This window comes from Puma concolor, chromosome C1, assembly GCF_028749965.1.
Source record: "Puma concolor isolate L17-30 chromosome C1, mPumCon1.1.hap2, whole genome shotgun sequence".
Taxonomy (NCBI): Eukaryota; Metazoa; Chordata; class Mammalia; order Carnivora; family Felidae; genus Puma; species Puma concolor.
In genome coordinates, this window is record NC_141674.1 from 44,650,926 (window position 1) to 44,672,509 (window position 21,584).

Sequence of the window (21,584 nt, forward strand, 5' to 3'; positions counted from 1 at the left end):
AGCGCCTTGGGTTTTGCGTAGGCTGACACTGCATGTGGGGAGTGGGTGTGCGCCCACGGAAGAGCCAAGTGTGGAGCAGCGAACATCCCAGGGGAGGGGGGCCATGTGCACACGCACAGGACATCAGGAGTGAGACGGAGACCCCTGGGGTCTAGCGAGAAGCCCACCTGGACCAGGGACGTGATTTATGCTGGGACCGCTTGGCAGGCCTAAAAGCTACAGGGGAGACGTCCGTAGGCCATCAGCCTGAGTTTGGCAAATGAACCCTAAAATGATCAGGCTATCCAGAGGAGAGAACCACACAAGGCTCAGAAGACCCGTCACCTCTCATCGTTAAAGGGCGGGGGGGCCTTATTCACGTCATCAGTGCAAAGTTCCAAGAGCAACCCCAGGCCACAGGCCCAGGGCACCCCTCCCCGCACCGTGCAGAAAAAGGTCGGCGAGACTCCAACTCTACATTTTTGAAAAATTTATTTTATACCCTTAGAAGCTAAGAACTCTGCCACTCACGACCCAAATTTAGGATTACGATTCCTCCCTAGTTTACCTACTTCCTTTTGAAATTTTATAAACAAGATTTTGTACACAAGAGGTAGCAGAGGAAAATTCCAGTCTGCTTGTTCCAAGCTCAGAAGGTAACTGCACACGCCTCAATGTTAGCAGGGAGGGTGGGGCAAGATAGGGTAAGTCCGAGCACACGATGCCCTAGGTCCTACAATTGCTTCTAGTGCCAGTGACCGTGTGAGCGCTCCAGGAGAAGTCATGGGCAAGATACCTGCTGGGCTGCTCGTTGGTTTTCCTTCCCAGATGCCTCTACGGGGCAGAGCGGGCACCCTCCGGAGGGCCTCACGAAGGGAGCTTCTTGAGAACACACAGCATTGAGTTAGTTGTGCAATTCCTATTCGATGTGCAGACCATTTTGAAAGATTTATAAAAACATCTTCGTCCAAAAAATTGGCAGTAAAAATGACAACTCTTCCAAGGTAAGCCTGTCGTAATTGTCACTTTGTTGTACATTAAAAAAAAAAGTCATCAGCAGGTTTGCAGACTGCAGCCGTTGGAAATCAAGTGGTTCCCGGCAAAGAGGAAGTGATGTCCACTGCAGCGATGACACAAACAAACTTAACCAGCGCGTATGACACACAACAGTGACGGGCGATCCTGATGAAGCCTTACGGTGAGGACAGCAGGTCCTGGGGGTGGCGGGGGGTGTTGTTTCCATAGGAAATAAGGGACTAGAAGTGGCAATTTCACTCCTGAATTTGGGCTCCTGAGAGTGCAGTTGCCAGCGATGATATCCCAACACAGATCATCACCGGCATTTCAAGGTCATGTCCTACGCAATCGTTGTGGGAGGATGGGGGCGGAGAGAAGGTTGAGGGTGGGGTAGGGAAAACAGTAGGACAGGGAAGTATCCGTGTTCTCAGAATTGATTTTAAAACCTCACGTCTGAATTCCCAAGGACGGCAGAACCATAGACAATTTGCCAACTGCTTCTGACCAATTCTCCGAGGGCGCAGTTCTGCTCTTAAAGGCGGCCTCCCTCTGCACAGTGTCCTTGACAATGGCCGCCACTGGCCTGCGGCGGGCTGGAGACACGGGTACCGGCTGCGGCCGGCTGCAGTCACCTCAGCGCTCAGTAGTGACGGGGCCGGGTGCCGAGGTGCACAGCAGTGAAGAGCTGTCCTGTCACGTGTCCACACAACTGGAAAGCCACCAAAAAGGCACTTTGGGGCTGGCCACGCCTCTTTGACTTGGCAAATCTAACCGACAGGGGCAACCTGGCACTTCCTAAGCTTCCCTAGTTCTGTGCGCGGTGAGTTGAAAACAAGGCAGAGCACATAACTAAAGGTAAAATGTGACTCAAAATACAAAATGCACAAAATATATGAAGTACGTTGGCATATCCCTTCTCCCCTCTGGGATCCAAATCTGAAAGGAGTGAATGGTGCTAGAATTGGGAAATACCGACGAAGTGGCCAGTTGTTCAATTACTTCATGCTTATTTCTGGGAAAGTAAATCTTGTCCCAATCTTTTCACTGTTCGCTAGTCATGTTGCAGAGAAACAAGGTCTCAAATTCCTTCTCCCCGTTCAAATTACTACAACTCACAGAGCAGTGTTTCTCAACTCAAATATTTAACTTCATATACAACCAGCGCCAAAGGGTCTCGATAATTATGTTTTAAGCAAAAGCAAATGATTGCAGATCACATGATTTAAGACTACAGTTTATTCAATATGTCTCCAAGCATTAGAAAGGTGATTTTATGAAGTCAAACTCCGTAAGGTTATAATTTAAAGTGCTTTTTATTTTGCGGTTTTCAAAATTTGGGGAAAAATGCCACAACTTCCTTAGTGATTGATATCAAAGAATGAACCCTGTACTTCTGAAGAACACTTTTTTTTTTTAATTGCTCTTTTCAACCTGAATCATATCAGAAAAATACCTTAATAAAGAGCATAATAAATTTCCCAATTTTTGATCCTGGTAACATTTCATCACGGTCCAACTTCATGCCTAGGCCTCTGATCCTGACCCGTCTGAGATTCTATACAAACAGGGAGACATATTAAATACAAAGGTCTGTGTAAACGGAGTTCCTCAACTACTATTTTACAATGGAAAGGAATTTTATTACCTATCTTTACATCATTTTAAATTGGATATTCCTATTCAATGTTACTGCAAGATTAAAAATTTGCCCCCGCCTATCTAAAGGCAGCTTGCTTTTTTTTTTTTTTAAATATAAAATCCAAAGGAACTTCTGTTGTAGCATCAAAGAGAAAGCAACGGCTTTACCCTCATTCACTCTTGTATGTTTGTGAAACAAAAAAGTCTGCCAGCGGCTTTATTTCCTAGAATTTCCACAGAACTGTGAATCCACATTTGGACTGTGCCCCGGGACAGGTGATCCGGAGGAAGGCCTCCTCCCACTGCCAAACAGCTCCCGAACCTTCTCCAGGGGCCAAGAGTGCCTTCTTTAAAAACACACGCTCCTCTGGGATCACGGCAGGCTCTCCTAGTCCGAGCTTCGGGCTCTTCTAAAGGGCTCAAGGGTGAGAACTGGATTTTGAGAGGGCGCTGAACACCCAGTGCTGGAGCTGTGACTCCTCACCGCACGCTGGGCATGCTGTTCCTCTAGGGGTCGACATCGTCCAGGTCGCTTCTCAACTCGCCAATCATCATGGGTGACTCTGAACCCTTCGAAAAAGAGAAGGAGGTTAAGTTCATGCACGGTCAAGTTAGAGAAAAGCTTCTCATCACCGAGGGACTTATTTGTGTTAGGTAATGTCCGCATTCAACAGCTTCACGTTTGATCAAAGGGAAATAAAAACCTAACTGTAACACCCTGTGTTTGACAGTTCCTGATTGTGCAAAACTCTCATTTCTACGCTCTCGTGTGGTCACTGAGCCCTCGGGTCATCATGTTCCTATACAACAATGCAGGCCGTGCTCGGGAAAGCCACGTGAACCGCTGTGTCCCCAGCACTGTGTTGCACTGCCTGCCGAAGACCAGGAAGCTTCTGGCTCACCCCTGAATTCCGTTTCTGTCACCAGCCGTGCGGCCTTCAGCCGATATGTGAACAAAGTTCTGAATGTCTGTCGTGTGTTGGGGCTGATGTGGGTGGGGGTTGGGTGGGGAACGGGCAGGCAGTCTCTGCAAGGTGACACATAAGCCGACTGGGAGTTAGGGGTGAGTGGGGGAAGCCCCACGCAAAAGGAAAGAGGGTATCTGATCAACTCCGAGAAGGCCATCAGCATCCAGAACACAGAACATGAGAGGAGAGAGGTAGGCAGGGGCCAAACCTAGCAGGCCTGTGCTGAGGATTCTGGCTTTTATCCTAACAGCAATGGAGACCCATTGAGGGAAAGAAGAGTGATGCAGGGGCATCCTCAGAGACCAAGGACACTCCAGTCCTTATGAGGATGGAAGAGACGCACGGGAGATGTTTAAGAGGGCAACCTGGCAGAATCGGTGAACGGACTGCAGCGTGAGAAGGAATGTCCAGAAAGACACCTGCTACACAGGGTGCTGTTTCTAATAAGGACACCAAGGAAGGCCAGCCCTCGCTGGGGTGGGCGGAGGCATCAGGCATGTTGGCCGTGAGAGGCCTTTGAGGGAAGGAGCTGGATGGCCCCGGCTGGCACCCAGGAGAATCACAGCCATGGAGACGGAGAGAGAACAGGTGGAGGGGTTGGAAGAAAGCCAGGAGGGTGGGGCACCGTGGAGGCCCCAGGGGAGACTGTGTCCAGAGGCGAGGAGCGGCCGGCAAGGTCCCATGCTGCTGTGTGCTCCACTACGACTAGGCCTGACACGTGGAGGCCACCTGTCACCCATACCTAGTGGTGAGCCAGCCACTAGGCAGGGGGTCAGCCTGGAAGAGGTCCCAGGAGGAGCAAGAGAGAAGAACTGTAAGTTCTGAGAATTCTTGGAGAAGTCTGACTGTGCAAACGGGGAAAGAGGGAAGAGGAAGAGAGGGGAGAGAGTCGTTTTTAGAGAACAGGCGAGAACAGGGTGTGCCAAAACACTGCTGGAAGGGACGTGCGGAGAGGGAGAGGTTCCAGGTGGGCGAGGGTGCGGGTACACGCGTGCGGGGACACATGCTCCTGGGGCCTGTGAGCCTGGCAGCCGCAAGACCTCTCGTCCCACAGCTTTGATCTTCTCTGCAAACAGAGTAGGTGACAAGGGCAACTGCTGGGTCACACCACATCACCGTGCTGGGCATCCGTGTCCCTTCTGTGAAGTCAGGGTAACAGGGACCTCAAGAGGCTGTTGTGAGAATTTGAAAGGTTAGAAAACAATGGCACACACAACATCAACAGGATTCGTTTAATGAGCCCTCTGTGCCAAGCACTGTGGCGGGACCACGGAGGAGACCGCCCTGGCGCAAGGTGATACAGGCCGAGGGAAGACGCGACGCTCGGCAGGACATTCACGGCTGCTTCATCGGTGAGCGCGCCAGCAATGTTTCATTCCTTTTTCTACCAGAGCGACCCGTATCGAAAGTGTCCTTTTTTTCTTTTTCTTTTTTTTTTTTAATAAGCTTAAAATTATTCTTTGACTCCCCTGACAAGTAGGTGTTTCAATGGCCCTTCCTTTCAAGGGTCCGTGTTTCTGGGGAGGCTGGTGAAAGCGACAGGCGGGGGGGGGGGGGGGGGGGGGGAGACTTGTGGCAAGCCGGCAGAGTGCGGTGAGCCAGCTTGAACGAAGGCGTCTGCGGCCCGGCTGTACGAGGACCATCTTGGAGGTGGTCACCCGGGCCAGCGCGCACTGAGCCCCAAGCACTGCGGTCCCCTCCCTGCTGCTGCTGTTCTGCCTTGTGAGCGCAGTGCCAGCGAGGCCCACCACCACCACCCCCCCCCCGCCCCCAACAGCATCGCTAGAGGACGGAGCTGGGGTCTCCTTTGGTCTTGATTACGGAAATTCTTTCTGGAAAGCTTCAGAGCGGGCGTGGTGCCCCTTCCCCTGGGCCGCGGGCCATAGCCGTACCTGTTGTAAATGCCTCTCCCCATTCTCGTTCGCGGGACTGCTCTCCGAGCCGTTACTGCTCCCGGACTGCTCTTTCTCATTCAGCAGAGCTGTGGCATACGCCAGGGTGTCCTGTGAGAGACGTGAACACAAGAGGAGGGAGTCAGGGTGTGCGGTGCCACCAGAAAGACTCCCCGTCGCTTGACCCCCGGGGGCTACCTTCGCGGCAGCAGCCAGGGCGCCCCCCACCCCTGCGGCCCCCACCGCTTTTCCTCTGGCACAGAATTTGCCGGCCACACAAGCTGTCTCTTCACAGAAACTCCCTTCTTCGGTCCTTTCTCATTCGCCACCCACACCTCTCGTCGCTCCGAGGCTGTGGCACATGCTAAACGCACTACGATGTTTAGTGTGAAACACACTACAAATCCTACCTGTGGGATTTCAAGCCACACAAAACCAAAAGAGAGGCCTCACCTGAGCTGAAATCGTTCGCTGGAAGGTTTTTCCAGTTGATGTTTCATTAGAGACATTACTCTGTGGAGTCCAGTAATGTTCTGACATCTGAGACGGAAAGTCAAAGACGCCATCAGAGACAAGCCCACGGGAGTCCACAATTTCCACCATTAGATATCTGAATATAAAAAGCGTTAACACAGCACACAGACCCACCCAGGTCTAACACACCAGGAGATGCTTTCTTGGAGGGGTTCACGTCCCCTCGCAAGACCTCAGTGAGATCCTACATCTTACGTAATCACCTGCTCTCTTACCTATACAGTTAAGATGCTGTGTTAAGACGCAAACTTAATGTGTCATGATAGGTATCAGCTGTACCGAAAAAAGTTTGAAGTCTGACCAAACGTTGAGGCCAGTCTCCAAATGAAGAGGTTTTTCCTGGTAAGAAGTGCTCTTGGGGTGCCTGGGGGGCTCAGTCGGTTGAGTGTCCGACTTCGGCTCAGGTCATGATCTCACGGTCCATGAGTTCGAGCCCCGCGTCGGGCTCTGTGCAGACAGCTCGGAGCCTGGAGCCCGTTTCAGATTCTGTGTCTCCCTCTCTCTCTCTGCCCCTCCCCTGCTCACACTCTCTGTCTCTCTCAAAAACAAACAAACAAACAAACAAACAAACAAACAAACAAAAAAGATGTGCTCTTACTGATTCCTATGTGATAGCCAGAAAAGTTCAAAATGCAATTACCTTCTTCTGCAGCCATTGTACAGCCCAACTCCAGTGGTGGGAATTCTCCTTGAAGTATTCCTTAGCAGCAGGACACCTGGTGATTGGGGAATTCTATCAGCCAAATGCTTTCCGTGCAAATATACTTGTTTCATCCCCTTTGATTTTGATACACAAATGCTACTTTTGCTAAAGTTCAGTTGTCTTTCTAGAGTTTTTTACTTGGTTTTGGTTCAGATACATTCATACGTTTAAACTTCAAAAGGCAAAAGAAGGTAAACGTGTAGCGAAAGGTCTCTGACCTACGACCAGTTCATCCACTCAGTCCTATTACAATTCAAAGACGGAAACTCAAAAATAAACAAGAAAACCCCACGACACACTGTACAGCTAACTATAGAAATGATTCTCGAAAGAATCAAAGCCAGTCTTTACACTTTTGTGATGCGAGTCATAATTCCCGGAAAACAATTTTAAAGTATGGTCCGGAGCCCCACTCTCTCTGCAGTTTTCTTTGTCCACTTAGAAAGCTGCTCCTCAGAGTCAAAGGCAGCGCTGACGGGGATCCTGTGTGTGTGCAATGCAGGTTCCAGGAGGGACAGAGAGGCACAGATGAAGACACTGCTATCTGGACTACGTACCCGCATCAGACATACCATGAGGCCCCAACACTACCTGGAAATGCCACTTAGGCAAGTACTTCTCACGTCATGCCGCCCGTATCGAGCCTGGTTAACGAACCCACAACCGTGGCAGGATGATCTCCCTCATGTCCACAATGCTATGTCACTGGGAAAACGCACGTTCACCCATTATTTCACCAGAGCTCTCATTTAATTTGTGCAGGACACTCAAATGCAGCAAGAGTAAGGCCAAGAGATTTCTTATTCTTATTCGGGTACAAATCCAAGGATGGCAATACCCATGCTGAAGAATCGGTAAAAACCTGGGGCAAGATAAATGGAGACCCAGTGGCGTGGCATAACGTGCTCTGTAGCCTCGGGTCACCATGCAGCCACTCTGGCTTTTTGTTTGCCCATGTCCTACCCAGGGGTGCCGAAGCAGCAAACCACGACCGTTCCTTCCAACACCAACAACCTTGGTTTTCCGAGTGCCTGTCAACCGCCAAGTGGACAAAACGTGGTAGAGCCACACCGGGGAGTATTCTGGGCCTTGAAAACGGAAGGGGATTCTGGCACAGGCTACAACATGGATGAACCTTGAGCACATCACGCGAGGTGAACTCAGCCAGTCACGACAGGACAAACACTGCGGGATTCCACTTACATAAGGCACCTAGAGGAGTCAGGTTCGTAGCGAGAGAAAGTAGAAGGGGGGCTGCTGGGGGAAGAGGGAAAGGGAGAATGGGGAGCCACTGTTTAGTCGGTACGGAGTTTCAGTTTGGGAAGCTGACAAAGTTCTGGAGACGGGTGGCGGCAATGGCTGAGCAGCAACGCGAACGCACTTAACGCCGTGGACTTGTACACTGACGGGTGGCTGAAATGGTAACTTCTGTGTTGTGTGTGTTTTACCACAATTAAGCAAAGGAGAAGAGAACCGTTCCGTGAAGCCCATCGTTCTGTGAAGCCCATCGCCTGTGCTTGAGCCCTAGCTCTCACCGCAGGCACACCGCTTAAACTGCCCACCCCGCGGGACTAGCGGTATCCAGCTGCGCGGAGCGGCTGCGAAGATTAAATGAGAGTAGGGCAAGGCACTCAGCACAGGGCCTGGGCTCCTACGTGGAGGCAGCTACAACACTGTTCTGTCTCTGGAGAGACCGGATGGAAAGTGGGGATCCAGCGCCTGACAGAGGTGGTAGTGGTGTTACGTGACCTGAAGCCATCTCAAGCCCGAGTGCGTGAACTCTGGTTAAGGTCCCCGAATCCGCCTTGATTCCTGCCTTGCCTGCACGAGCCCCGCCGGTTCAGCCTTTGGTCTTGGGTTCCGCAAGATCTGCTGCTCTTTGGACATTCCCTTCACCTCTCCTCGAGGTCACGTGAGCCGGTTTCTGAACCACCCCAGCAAGCACGCCCTGACTCAGGCTCTCTAGGAACTCCAGCGAGGCAGATTTTTTTTCCTCGCCAGATGGCTTGTAACTGAACACACCGTCTCCTCCCTGCGTTTTGAGTTGATACTTACTTTTGAGCAAGAGTCACGAGGAATTTGACACACTGGTAGCAGCGACTGCTGTCCACGTGATTACTGTGGTGCATCAGAGCTGAGTGGAGAGAACAGGAAATTGTGACAAGAAAGCAGGGCACTGCAGGCGGGTCCCGATAACACTACTCTCTTGTTCTGAACACTTACAGCCAGCTGGTCTGATCAGCAGACAGGGGACGGACTATCAGCATGGGGGCGCGGATTCGACAGGACTCCCCATATGCTGATGGGCAGAAACACTGAATAGTATTCAAGAAACTATGTGGCGGTGGAGGTGTGACTTTTAGGAGAGCCAAAAGGAACTAAAACTTCTACTGATTATTCAACAGACCTTCGAGCTTTTCTACCCGCCATGCTACTGACAGAAGACTGGTTACAACACTTTCAGTTTGATAAATGGAAATTTGGGTATTAGTTCAGTTCAACACACACTTCCTGCTCTGCACTTTGGGGATGTAGAAGTAAATAGTACTTGGTCCCTGCCCTTGAGGAGCGCATGGTCTGGAAGTTCCAGGGAGCCTGGGTGCCGCTCAGTGGCCTTGAATGTCACAGCTTTTTAGCTTGCATTTCTTTTCTGGAATAAGAGGTCTTAAATCTCTTGCTACAGAGCAAAATCTAAAATGACTCATATTAATTGGAAATACAGGTGGGTGGTGGATGTTGAAGAGGACTATTTTTAGCCACACTTTCTTTTTTTTTTTAAATTTTTTTTTTCAACGTTTATTTATTTTTGGGATAGAGAGAGACAGAGCATGCACGGGGGAGGGGCAGAGAGAGAGGGAGACACAGAATCGGAAACAGGCTCCAGGCTCTGAGCCATCAGCCCAGAGCCTGACGCGGGGCTCGAACTCACGGACCGCGAGATCGTGACCTGGCTGAAGTCGGACGCTTAACCGACTGCACCACCCAGGCGCCCCTAGCCACACTTTCTAAGAAACAGCTCATTAAAGCCACTTTAGCCTTCTGACAAAAAATTTACAAGTAGATAAAAGAAATCTGGGTGCATTCATACCACAGGTAAAAACAAAACAACAATCCTATCTCATGAGCATGACAACGTCCTTTTCCCTCCCCAGTGGCTGCAGAGCCGAATGAAAGACTTCTGACATCAGAAAGCAGCCTTTCGCTGTTGAAAAAAGTCACAGCATCGCGGACTCTTATCTGCCCCAGGAACGGGACCCCAAGGTCCCCCGTGGGGAAGAACCCCGGGGCAGACCTGTCAGGGAGGAGGCCGGCCATAACAGGCCATCTGCCCGTCTGCTACAGACGTTTCTCAGGAAGGCCAGGCTACTCACCTAATAATCCATTTTCTGTCTCAAACACAAATTTGACTCGCTCCACCTGTATGGGATCTTCAATGACCTGTGACAGGAAGGAGACAAAGGCCGGTGAATGAAAGAAGGGACTAGTGCGATGGCACGCACTGGTGCCTTTTAAAAATAATTCTGTTCAAGAGGTTTAGTTCCTCACTTAACAAAACCCAATGCAAACAACCTGTCACTGACATGTATCTCAACAGTATCTTAAATTTTATTTTATTTGTTTATTTAAAGTACAACCTAGTCCCCAACATGGGGCTCAGACTCTTGAGACCTCAAGATCGAGTCACATGCTCTACTGAATGAGTCAGCCAGGCGCCCCTTAAATTTTAAACTAAAGATGAAAAAGTTCAGGAAGAGTTGCAGATCCATTCACTTCCTGTCCATGTGTTCTTACCAACTATATCCACAGCTGTCAATAGTAACCTAGCGGGCTCTAAGGACGTGTATTGCACGATCCCAAGGATAAGAGGTTTAGGGTCTAAGCTGTCTGTCAAAACCACGTGAAAGTTTTGCTACAATACAGTCTCTCCACGCTGCATGGAGGTTTATGCCAAGCTGCAAAGGGCTGGATCTGTGTCCTGCTTGTGGCTGTCCTTCTTGTGTCTGGCGTTGAACTATGCACAGGTAGTAGGCCAAGTGGTTTGCTGCTGAACAGACCAACAATACACTGTCCTTCTCCTGAGGGGCAACAATCTTCTGTGTTTTGTAAAAGTGCTAGGACTAAAAAGGAAGTAAACGACCAGAGAGATAGGCTTTTTATAAGTGGTATCCATGGTGTCTTTCCTTATTCAGAAATGTTTACTGAATGCCCACCCTGTGCCAAGGCCTAAGCTAAGTCTCAGGGACCTACCAGAAACCCGGACTCTGCATCTGCTTAGCGAGCCCTGGGCTAGGCTCTTGCCGGCCCACAACCAGTCGTCAAGGTCTACTGATTGCCTCTCCCACCAAACACGTCGAGACCTGTTCCTTGCTGCCTCTACCCTGTCTCTCTGCCATTCGGACCTTGTTATTTCACACTCAGGTTACTGCCACACATGCCCGTGTGGTTTTCCAGTTCCAACCCTGCTTCCTTCTTCGGTCAGTCCTTCAAAACAAGTGCCAGGGGGCGCCTGGGTGGCGCAGTCGGTTAAGCGTCCGACTTCAGCCAGGTCACGATCTCGCGGTCCGTGAGTTCGAGCCCCACGTCGGGCTCTGGGCTGATGGCTCAGAGCCTGGAGCCTGTTTCCGATTCTGTGTCTCCCTCTCTCTCTGCCCCTCCCCCGTTCATGCTCTGTCTCTCTCTGTCCCAAAAATAAATAAACGTTGAAAAAAAAAAAAAAAAAAAACAAGTGCCAGGGGAACCTTTCTAAGACCTAAGTCAGGTCCCATCACTCCCCTGTTAAAGCCTTCCCATGGCGCCCAACAGTGATGGCAGGGGTTGCAAAGTGAAATGTCTACACAGGCCAGGACAGCAGGAAATGAACCAAGAGGGCTAGGAATGACAATAAGGAGCAGTGAGGACAGAGGGGCACTGGACAGCATGTGCCTCATCTGAGCGGGGCAAGCTGCTAACTGCTCTGGGTGACTGGGGCATCCAGGAAATGGGGCCAGTGTGTCACATGACCTGGTTTGTCAAGACAGGCCAGAACCCAGAAATGACAAAACAAAACAACTCTGGGTCAAATACAATAGGCATATAGGCAGAACCTGGCTACCAGTGTGCAACCACAGGCCTACAGGAAAAAAAGCCCACGTGCGTTGGTACCCAGAGCCTTTCACGATTTGGTCTGGGCTTTGTTCCCCAAGCCCTACTCCATTCCCTCTCCTCCTGCTGACGCCACTTCCTTACGGGCCCTGCAAACGAGCTGGTGGAGAGCACAGGCTCTGGGGCCAGTCGCCTGGCTCAGATCCTGACTCTGTCCCTTCCATTCAAGGGTGGCCTTGGGCAAATCCCTCCACATCACTGAGGTGCAGTTTCTACCAATAATGGACTTCACTGCTTACAGCTGAGTTCTCCCCTGCCTCTCCTCCGTATCCAGAATTGGAATGCATCCTACGGTGGATTACATTCCCGTTTCGTGGCTTGTAAGCAGGAATTTTAGTAGCATGTGGGCAATCAGCGGGGTCTTAGATGTGAATGAACTGTAGAGCAGCAATTTACGTGACGGTTATCCTGAGGTCTGAAGGAGACGGCATCTGTGCTCGGCACAGTCCCCCGGCCACCACTTCCTTGCTCTCTGCACTGTCACTGCCTATACTTGGCGGGCTCCCTCGCTCCACTGTGAGTTCCCACGAAGTAGTTTCCTTACCACTAGCCTCGCAGTCAGTAATGACAGAAACATGACTGCGGTAAAGAGGACCCACTAAGTGCGGGCCAAGCGAGTACAAGACGATACAAGGACACGAACATTCTGTTTGCAAACACAAGCTGACTAGAACAAGCTATTTTCTTTTTTTTAATTTTAGAAAGAGAGTGTGAGTGGAGGAAGGAGGGAGAGGAGGGAGGCAGGGAGGGAGAGAGGAGCAGGGGGAGAGAGAGAGAGAGAATCTTTAAAAAAAAATTTTTTTTAACGTTTATTTATTTTTGAGAGAGACAGAGAGAGAGCTTGAGCAGGGGAGGGGCAGAGAGAGAGGGAGACACAGGATCTGAAGCAGGCTGCAGGCTCTGAGCTGTCAGCACAGAGCCCGATGTGGGGCTCGAATTCACGGACCGTGAGATCACGACCTGAGCCGACGAAGTCAGATGCCCAACTGACTGAGCCACCCAGGCGTCCTGTGAGAGAGAGTATCTTAGGCAGATTCCACACTCAGCGCAGAACCTGACACGGGGCTCGATCTCACAACCGTTGAGACCACGACCTGAGCTGAAATCAAGAGTTGGACGGACAACCGATGGAGCCACCCAAGCGCCCTGACTGGTAACCCTAGTGAACAGCACAGGAGAATCAGAACGTTCTTCACTTACCAGTATCTCATGGAGGAGCTGGAACGTGTTCTTCAACTCATGGGGTGGAGCCGTTTCTAGTTGGTTCTGAAAAATTTTTTAGAAGCACAAAAATTCCAGTGAGTCTTCAGTGGAAAGCTCTTCAGAGTGGCAAAAGCAACAGGGCTGGACTCCAGTTCTAAATCCACCACTGTCGGCTCGACCCTGGGCCAGCTGTCCTCTCTGGGCTAAGCCTGGGACTAAAGCAGTCTCTACGGACTGTAACACTGCGAGACTAGGATACCGCACTACGCAATTAGGAAGGACAGAGGAAGAAAGGCAGAGAGGAAAAGAGAATTTTAAGCAAACAGGCCCAAATTTCTGTTTCTATTTCATTCACACATAACCTACTCTGTTTTCCAGAACACACGCTCTGGGGTAAGGATGCTATGAGTGATATATGTGAGAAAGGTCAGCTTACGGAATAGAAAACTCGCCAAGGCACACTTAGGTGAAGGGATCACGGTTCGTAAAACTCACGCTCCGCTGGGCGCCTTACCGGCCTCACGCATGTGGACCGTGGGGAAGGACATTGCGTTACAACACTGCCCTTCAAGGTGCCAGGTCCGGTACTGAGGGGGCATTCCGTGTGTCACACTCTGTTAAGTCATACTTCCCTCCCACTTAACAGAGGAGGAAACTGCCTGAGGCCGTATAATTAGTAAAGGGTAAGAGGAACTCAATCACCTCTGACACAGGTCTCCACAGAAAAGGCTCAGGGCAAACACATTTTGGGAACAGTCTGAACACACAATCCACCGCTCCCCTGCCACTTCTTAACCCTACAGGTGTCACTGTTACAAATCCTGGTGCAGATAAGAAGGTAAGAAGGGGTGGCCGAGATTCTGTGAGCAGAAACCAATATATATGGTAACGATTCACATAAAGAGGCCTGAAAGGACACAGCGAAGGGGACGGGACTGATCCCTGAGGTAGGATGGAGAGGGGACACAGTTGCTTGGTGGACTTTGGCCTTATCACATGTCTTAATTTTTCACAAAGAAAACGCAGGCGTGCATTATCCGTATAATTAAAAAATTTCAAGATTAAAAACTAAGAAAAATATGTGCTGGCTTCAAGGTTTTTCTAGTAATTCCCAGAAAGGCAGTACGCACTATGGCTGAGAGCACAGCCCTGGAGCCCGACTGCCGACGTTCAGATTCCCACTTTGCCACTTACTAGCTACGGGACACCGGGCAAGTTACTTACTCTGTGCCTCAGTTTCCTCAACTGTAAAATGGTAACAGTTGTAGTATTTACATCATAGGACCACTTGAGAGTTCCATGTGTAAATGGCTGGAACAGCACGTGGTGCCCAGTTAAGTGCAACGTCTGGAAGAGTCCAGTACCGATCAGAGCTTCCTAATGAGTTACGTCACTTCTTCAGGAGGCAAGAAAACCTACTTTTGATTTTTAAAATGTTGCCTGGTGAAAAGGACCTGGAATTGGAAACCCATCTTACACAGTAACGGTCACCACTGCATATGATTAACTATGAAGTACATTCTAAGTACTTAACAACTGAGCCCAAGGCAAACGTGCATCGCCAGGAAGGGAATGGCTAAGTAAATGATGGTAGACGAGAGGATGAAAGGGCCTTGAAGGTAACTTCATAACGTGGGAAAATACTTATAACATCAGGTGAAAAAAGGACACAAAGTCGTAAAGACTTGGTAAAATTCCAATTACGGTAAAATACACGCACAGAAAATAAAAGGGAAACCTAAGAGAAGGTTTGTGGTGATTATCAGTGAATGGAAAGACTCTGGGTTCTTTTTAGTCTTTAGTTTTTAAAAAGGGGCCTACAGTATGTTTCTGATTAGAAACAGCAACTAAGTCGCTGAAAGCGGCATCTTTCCTGGGAGCAAAGGCGCCCTTCCCTACAGTCTCGGCGGCAGGCCCCCAGCCCGCGCCGGCTCTCTCGCGGAGACCCTACCTTAATGAAGTGCAGCATGGTGAAGGAGAAGTGCTCATTACAGAAGCAGCAGTACACGACCATCTCGATGAGCGCCAGGAGCGAGCCCGTCAGCTCTCGTAAAGCAAACATCACCTAGCGGGAGGGTATGAAAGGAGGGAACTTTCTCAGGGCAGGGTTAGTTGTCGATATGTTGTTTCTGACTTACAGACATACTCAGGGTCAAGCTCTTCAACACCACCTCACAACAGGCTTTCTTAACTGCCAGAGGCCTAAGTCGGTCTGGAAAAAAAATCTGTGCAAATGTGCACACCTTCTTTCCCCAGGGGAGTCGCGTCCATCGGATATTCAAAGATAAATGCCCCAAATGCACCACCACCGCCATCACTAAATTAAGAGAGTCACTGACAGATCCCTAAAGTAAACAATGTTAAGCTAAAGAAACCAAAAGATACAGAGTACAGCACTGTTGACATGATTAAACCACCAGTATGATACACGGCTCACAGATTTATACATGTAAATCAAGTTTTGGAAGAGGGTCTGGCAGATTAAATTCTTAGCAGTAGGTAGCTCTGGGCGGAAGGGGAAGGACGCCAGCTGCAGGTCGGCCACACAGCGTGTGACACGATGAAGGGCTGGGAGCAGCCCACTCCCACAGTCCTGAGATTTACCAAAAGCGTGTGCTCCAGAGCCGTATGTAGTCCCCCACACAGAAGACTGGGAACAAAACCTTTAGATAATAAACTGAGTAACTGATGGCGTCGTTCACTTCCTCCTGAGAGCCGGGCGGGGCAGAGGGGAAATTAGCTGGGCTGGACCCGGAGGTCCAGTCCTCGCTTGCAGAGAGGACTGATAAAAATTTTCTTCAGCGGATCATTTCTTTCTGAAATATACCCAGGAAGAAAAATTGATTTGAAAGAATCTTTTCTTCTCTTAACAGTACTCTCCTTCGTCGGAGCGACATGCAAAATATCACAAAGGGCATGTTTCCGCAAAGAGAAAATAATGAAAAAGAAAATGGTTCCAGAAGATCAAGAACTTACCTCTAACAGGTAAGGCTTCCCTTCAGACAAGAACAGCAAGGCTTCTACTTCCTCATGGAGGGGCAGCAGAGGGCTGGAGGGGGCGATGCTAATAGGTGGCCGTTGTTTAAATACACCAGGAGCTTTAGGGGACCAAAAAAAGCAAACCCATCTCACTTGATGTTATCTTACAAGGCAGACAATCTACAAGGTGAAGCGATGCTCTTGAGATTCATATACACAACTGCTCAGTACTTACAGCCTGTTCCCTCACAGTCTGGTGGGGAAGCCGGGCATGCAGATAGGACAAAATGTTTACCTACTTCTCACAGCGCGTGCCTAAGTTGTCAGAGCGACTACTTACATCTCCAGACTCCTAGTGATCCCACCCAAGACAATCTTTCAAAGAAGTAAAATGTAAATGGTATATGAAACAAAATGCTCAAATGCCCTCTGAAGGGACACTGGACGAGACATTAGTTGCTCAAACAAGTGCCCTCTAATAATGGCCACCACCACCGATGCTAAGCAGAATCACCCCACGTGGAAGGGGTGAGTTGCCCCACGTGCTAGAAAACAAGGACTCACACTCTGACTTTCTTTTACAAACCTGTCTGAGCTCACAGATTAGGCAGCCTTGTCTTTTTAGGTGTATGAGTCAGAGTAAAGGAAATAAACCACCCCACAACCATCTGAGCGCTCCCCAGTGGTCCTCCGGAGTCAGGAAGCATTTCCAGATCAGGGTGATGCCCGGGACTTCTATCAGATCTTCCTGGTCAGATGACAGGGACGCCTACTACACCTGCTGGTGATCAGAGGCTTGCGCTCACATACCCACCCCTGTGCCACTTCCCAGCTGAGGCCTGTGTAAGCTCCGAGGCCTGCCCGTGCTCTGGTTCCCCGTCTGTGAAAGGGGACTATCCCTCACAGGTTTGCTGAGGGGATTTCACACGGACAGAGCACACAGCACACAGAAAACACTGAATACTTTCCAGCTGCCCTCTTGTATTACTATCGTCACTGCTGTTGGTGCTGTCCTGACAAGGCCCGGGCACAGTATAAAAACGTGGTGCACACACAGTTTAGGACACTGGATTATGCACAGAGGCGACTTGTGTCTCAGCTGTGCTAAATGAGGACAGACTAGTGGTTCTGGGGGACAAAGCGGGAAAGGTACCAACTGTTGCCTCTTATATCCAAACACATGTCCACGACATAATTCTCATCTGAATCGTCTTCGGTTTTACAAAGTACTTTAACATTTTATCTCATTAATCCTCATTATACCTGGGGAGTTATGCTTTTAATATTTCCATTTTGTATCTAGGATCAGAAAGGTCAAGTTCACACAGCTAGGAGACTGCAACCCACACTTGGTTATTTTCCCCACTAGATTAGCTGGGCCAATTATAGTAATGAATGTAATGAGTGAACTCTGAATTAGCCTCTAATCCTAGAGTATTTTTTAAATTTTTTTTTTCAACGTTTATTTATTTTTGGGACAGAGAGAGACAGAGCATGAACGGGGGAGGGGCAGAGAGAGAGGGAGACACAGAATCAGAAGCAGGCTCCAGGCTCTGAGCCATCAGCCCAGAGCCTGACGCGGGGCTCGAACTCACGGACCGCGAGATCGTGACCTGGCTGAAGTCGGACGCTTAACCGACTGCGCCACCCAGGCGCCCCTAAAAAATATTTGTATACCCCTCCCCACCAAATAAATGACTTTCTCTTGTGACAAAGTAATAAGGTGAAATTTAACATGCATTAAAACAAAAAAATTTAAGTGTTCCTCAAATATCAAATAGCCAAACGAGAATAATATTCATTTAATTGCTAACATTATTAGTCTCAGTGCATTACTGACAAATTCACTCTGCCTTCTTTCTTCTGCTGTATCAAGGATATATTAAAGCTCACCAACGTTCCTTTGGGAAGAGACATCTGAATGCAAAACAAGTAACGCCACTATATTGTGAAGATTCCCAAATTCTCGTGCTTGTGCTGAACTCCACCGACGTATCTGTCGACAGTGAAAACAGACTGAGCGTCACTGTGTGGGTTAGAAGTACCATGAAAAAGAAGGGAAAGGACAGGCTGGTTCATGATGTTTTGAACCACAAGTCTTTCTCCGTGTCTGACGGAAGAAGTCAAAGCATAAAAAAAGTCATGGGTTGGGGCGCCTGGGTGGCGCAGTCGGTTAAGCGTCCGACTTCAGCCAGGTCGCGATCTCGCGGTCCGTGAGTTCGAGCCCCGCGTCGGGCTCTGGGCTGATGGCTCAGAGCCTGGAGCCTGTTTCCGATTCTGTGTCTCCCTCTCTCTCTGCCCCTCCCCTGTTCATGCTCTGTCTCTCTCTGTCCCAAAAATAAATAAATGTTGAAAAAAAAAAAATTAAAAAAAAAAAAAAAAAGTCATGGGTTTTAAGCCAGCCTGTATTTCTTTCTCCTGTAGACATACTGTGCTCTGAAACAGTTCCATTTACGTCGTGAAGTCAGGTACTGCACGCTTCTCGAGTGCCGGGTAATTTTCCTACACCTGAGTTTGATGGGGAAAACCCGGGAGGCTGGAGAGCCGGACCCATGGCCCTCCTGTGCCATCCACCGCGCTTGCTGGACGGGGGCAAGTTCTCTGCTGTAACGGCACCTGGCCTCTTTGTGGAACAGCAGAGACAACATACCCGTCCGCTTCGTGGTTGTGAGGGTCACATGAAACACTAAAAGAGAAAATGTTTTCCTGGAGGGGCTGGGGGTGAGGGGATGGGCTAAATGGGTAAGGGGCCTGAAGGAAGACCCTGGGATGAGCACTGGGTGTTATACGTGAGGGATGAGGCACTGGAATCTACCCCTGAAATCATTATTGCACTATATGCTAACGCACTTGGATGGAGATTAAAAAAAAAAAAAAAAAATACAGGAATGAAAACCAGAAAAAAAAAAAAAAACGTTTTCAATATTATATGTGCTCCATAGAAGCAAAACAATACGAATTCTGTAACACTATTGATTAAATTAAACCTTATTTAAATCACAGTCAGTATCAATTAATCGTCAGGGTCAGTGGAGTCTGAGAGGATGCAGCGCGAAGTAGAACAAGCCACTGTAAATTTCAACATGATATCAGCCCACGGAACACGCTGTGGAGGCAGCACTCGTTTTGGATACTGGAGAGAGCAACTGGCGGCACATCAGGCGGCCGAGAGGAGGCCTGGCCCGCAAGTCTGCGTCCTCTCACAGAGAAAGGAACGCGCTCCTACGTGATGCGTTACACAGCAGGGAAAGCAGAGCTGGGTCTGAACCTCTGCCCCACAGCGCTGTAGCTCTGTGGCCTGACATGACTCGCTGACGTTCTCTGAGCTTCGATTCTTGCTTGAGAATGGGGGGCGGGGAGGGGAATGCTTATTTTACTGACCCGTATCAGAGATACAGTGTGTAAAGTAACTAGTGTGCCTGGCACGTAATAAACGTTCCGTAACTAGTGTTCATCGTGAGTGCACGTTCACATGTTTCACAGTTAAGTCTATCAAACAGAAGAAATACAATAATGGGAGAAACACAGCAATATAGAGACTCCACACAGAAGAGTCCTCTTTTTTTTTTAAATTTTTTTTTTCAACGTTTATTTATTTTTGGGACAGAGAGAGACAGAGCATGAACGGGGGAGGGGCAGAGAGAGAGGGAGACACAGAATCGGAAACAGGCTCCAGGCTCTGAGCCATCAGCCCAGAGCCTGACGCGGGGCTCGAACTCCCAGACCGCGAGATCGTGACCTGGCTGAAGTCGGACGCTTAAGACTACGCCACCCAGGCACCCCTAATTTTTTTTTTTTTAATATTTATTCATTTTTGAGAGACAGAGTGTGAGTGGGGGAGGAACAGAGAGCGAGACACAGAATCCAAAGCAGGCTCCAGGCTTCGAGCTGTCAGCACGGAGCCCGACGCGGGGCTTGAACTCACGGACCGAGAGAGCTCATGACCTGAGCCAGAGTCGGACACTCAACCGACTGAGCTACCCAGGTGCCCCAGGAGAGTCCTCTTTTGCTGGAACTAGCCTGACTTATCGCAACTTCCCTTTCATTGTCCGTGAGCATTATATCCACAGCATCACTCAGTGCATCACCATTCAACTTCCCGTTTGAACTCTGCCCTTGTGACCAGCACCCCACTTACAACCTCCACCAGAACGGCCTTGCTCACAGTCCCAGGTGGCAAGCGGAGGTCCCAATGCCACTGTTTCTTAAAGGCTTTTGAAACCCCCGGGCAGAGCCCATCTCTCCTCCTAGGACACTTTTTGACGGATATTCTAGTTAGTCATCTCCATGAGTTATTATCAGACTAATTATCTATGAGGAGACTATTATCTTTGAGGAGGCCGTAAAAACAAGTGAACTCCAAAGAATTTTAAAGGCTACATAGTGCTAGTATCTGGACTCTTATGAAATGAAAAATATATTCATCACCTACAAAGAGAGACAACGTGGTGACAAGTTGTCTTGGCCCGCAAGTCTGTGTCCTCTCACAGAGAAAGGAACGCGCTCCTACATGATGCGTTACACAGCAGGGAAAGCAGAGCTGGGTCTGAATCTCTGCCCCACAATGCTGTAGCTCTGTGGCCTGACATGACTCGCTGTGGTGGCCATTGCACTGGGCCACAAAGTAGAGGGCGTTACCTGATTGTTTTGCCGGTTGGCCCCGAGGAGAAAGCTGGTCATGTGTCGCAGAGCTGAGTGCCTCAGAAGAAGATCCCCAGCCCGAATACCTTGCTGTCACAAGATATCAAGAATGACAAGTTATACATCTCTCCAGATAAAAATCTGTATTAAAAACACAGTTAAACAAGAAGTTTTAAGGGGTCAGTAAGGTTTTTGTTTTTTGTTTTTAACATTTACTTATTTTTGAGAGAGAGAGCATGAGCAGGGGAGGCGCAAAGAGAGACAGAGACACAGAATCCGAAGCAGGCTCCAGGCTCCGAGCTGTCAGCACAGAGCCCGACGCGGGTCTCGAACTCACAAACCGTGAGATCAAGAGCTGAGCCGAGGTCGGACGCTTAACCGACTGAGCCACCCAGGCGCCCCGGGGGTAAGTTTTTAAATGCCATGATTTACATACAGAAAATATGGTTAAAAATGTAATTTAAAAACCTCCTGAGTTTCAACAACTTCACGTTGCTTCACAATGGCTGCCAGACATGCGAGGAGGCACTAGTTTTCAAGCAGACCCCCTGCTATCAACGAGTAACTGTATCTACCTGTATCAGAATTCTGGCAAGTAACAGAATCCACAAATAAAGATTTTTAAGAAGCAACGCTCATAAAACCCTACATTTAGATCCAATATTGACCCGTTTAAATTTTTCCCATGTATAAAAAGTCCCTTGAGACTAAAAATCTGCTAAATAAGGAAAAGATATTAGAAGAAAAAAAAAATCACTTACCTTTTGTACAAAAGTGTTGAATAGGAAAAAGTACTGAGCACAGTTTTTACAGTTTTCTGGGACATCCTTATCCAACAGAGCAAGTAGGACCTCCAGTAACTGATGAAGGCTTTTTAACTGGTTGAGG

General features: G+C 49.1%; 1 protein-coding gene across 3 annotated transcripts in view; it reads right to left on the reverse strand.

Moving 5' to 3' along the window:
* Window positions 1-454: 454 nt before the first annotated feature.
* USP24 (ubiquitin specific peptidase 24) overlaps window positions 455-21,584 on the reverse strand; it is a 143,885-nt gene continuing 122,755 nt past the window's right edge. For all 3 annotated transcript variants that reach the window (XM_086717077.1, XM_086717078.1, XM_086717076.1), the window contains 12 exons: window positions 21,458-21,574; window positions 20,694-20,786; window positions 17,949-18,051; window positions 16,053-16,174; window positions 15,028-15,141; window positions 13,074-13,139; window positions 10,103-10,169; window positions 8,787-8,865; window positions 6,669-6,744; window positions 5,948-6,034; window positions 5,495-5,605; window positions 455-3,204 (listed from right to left, as the gene is read on the reverse strand). In XM_086717077.1, coding sequence (XP_086573203.1) covers window positions 3,142-3,204; window positions 5,495-5,605; window positions 5,948-6,034; window positions 6,669-6,744; window positions 8,787-8,865; window positions 10,103-10,169; window positions 13,074-13,139; window positions 15,028-15,141; window positions 16,053-16,174; window positions 17,949-18,051; window positions 20,694-20,786; window positions 21,458-21,574 — 1,098 coding nt within the window. In that variant the 3' untranslated portion in view covers window positions 455-3,141. The remainder of the gene's footprint in view (window positions 3,205-5,494; window positions 5,606-5,947; window positions 6,035-6,668; window positions 6,745-8,786; window positions 8,866-10,102; window positions 10,170-13,073; window positions 13,140-15,027; window positions 15,142-16,052; window positions 16,175-17,948; window positions 18,052-20,693; window positions 20,787-21,457; window positions 21,575-21,584) is intronic.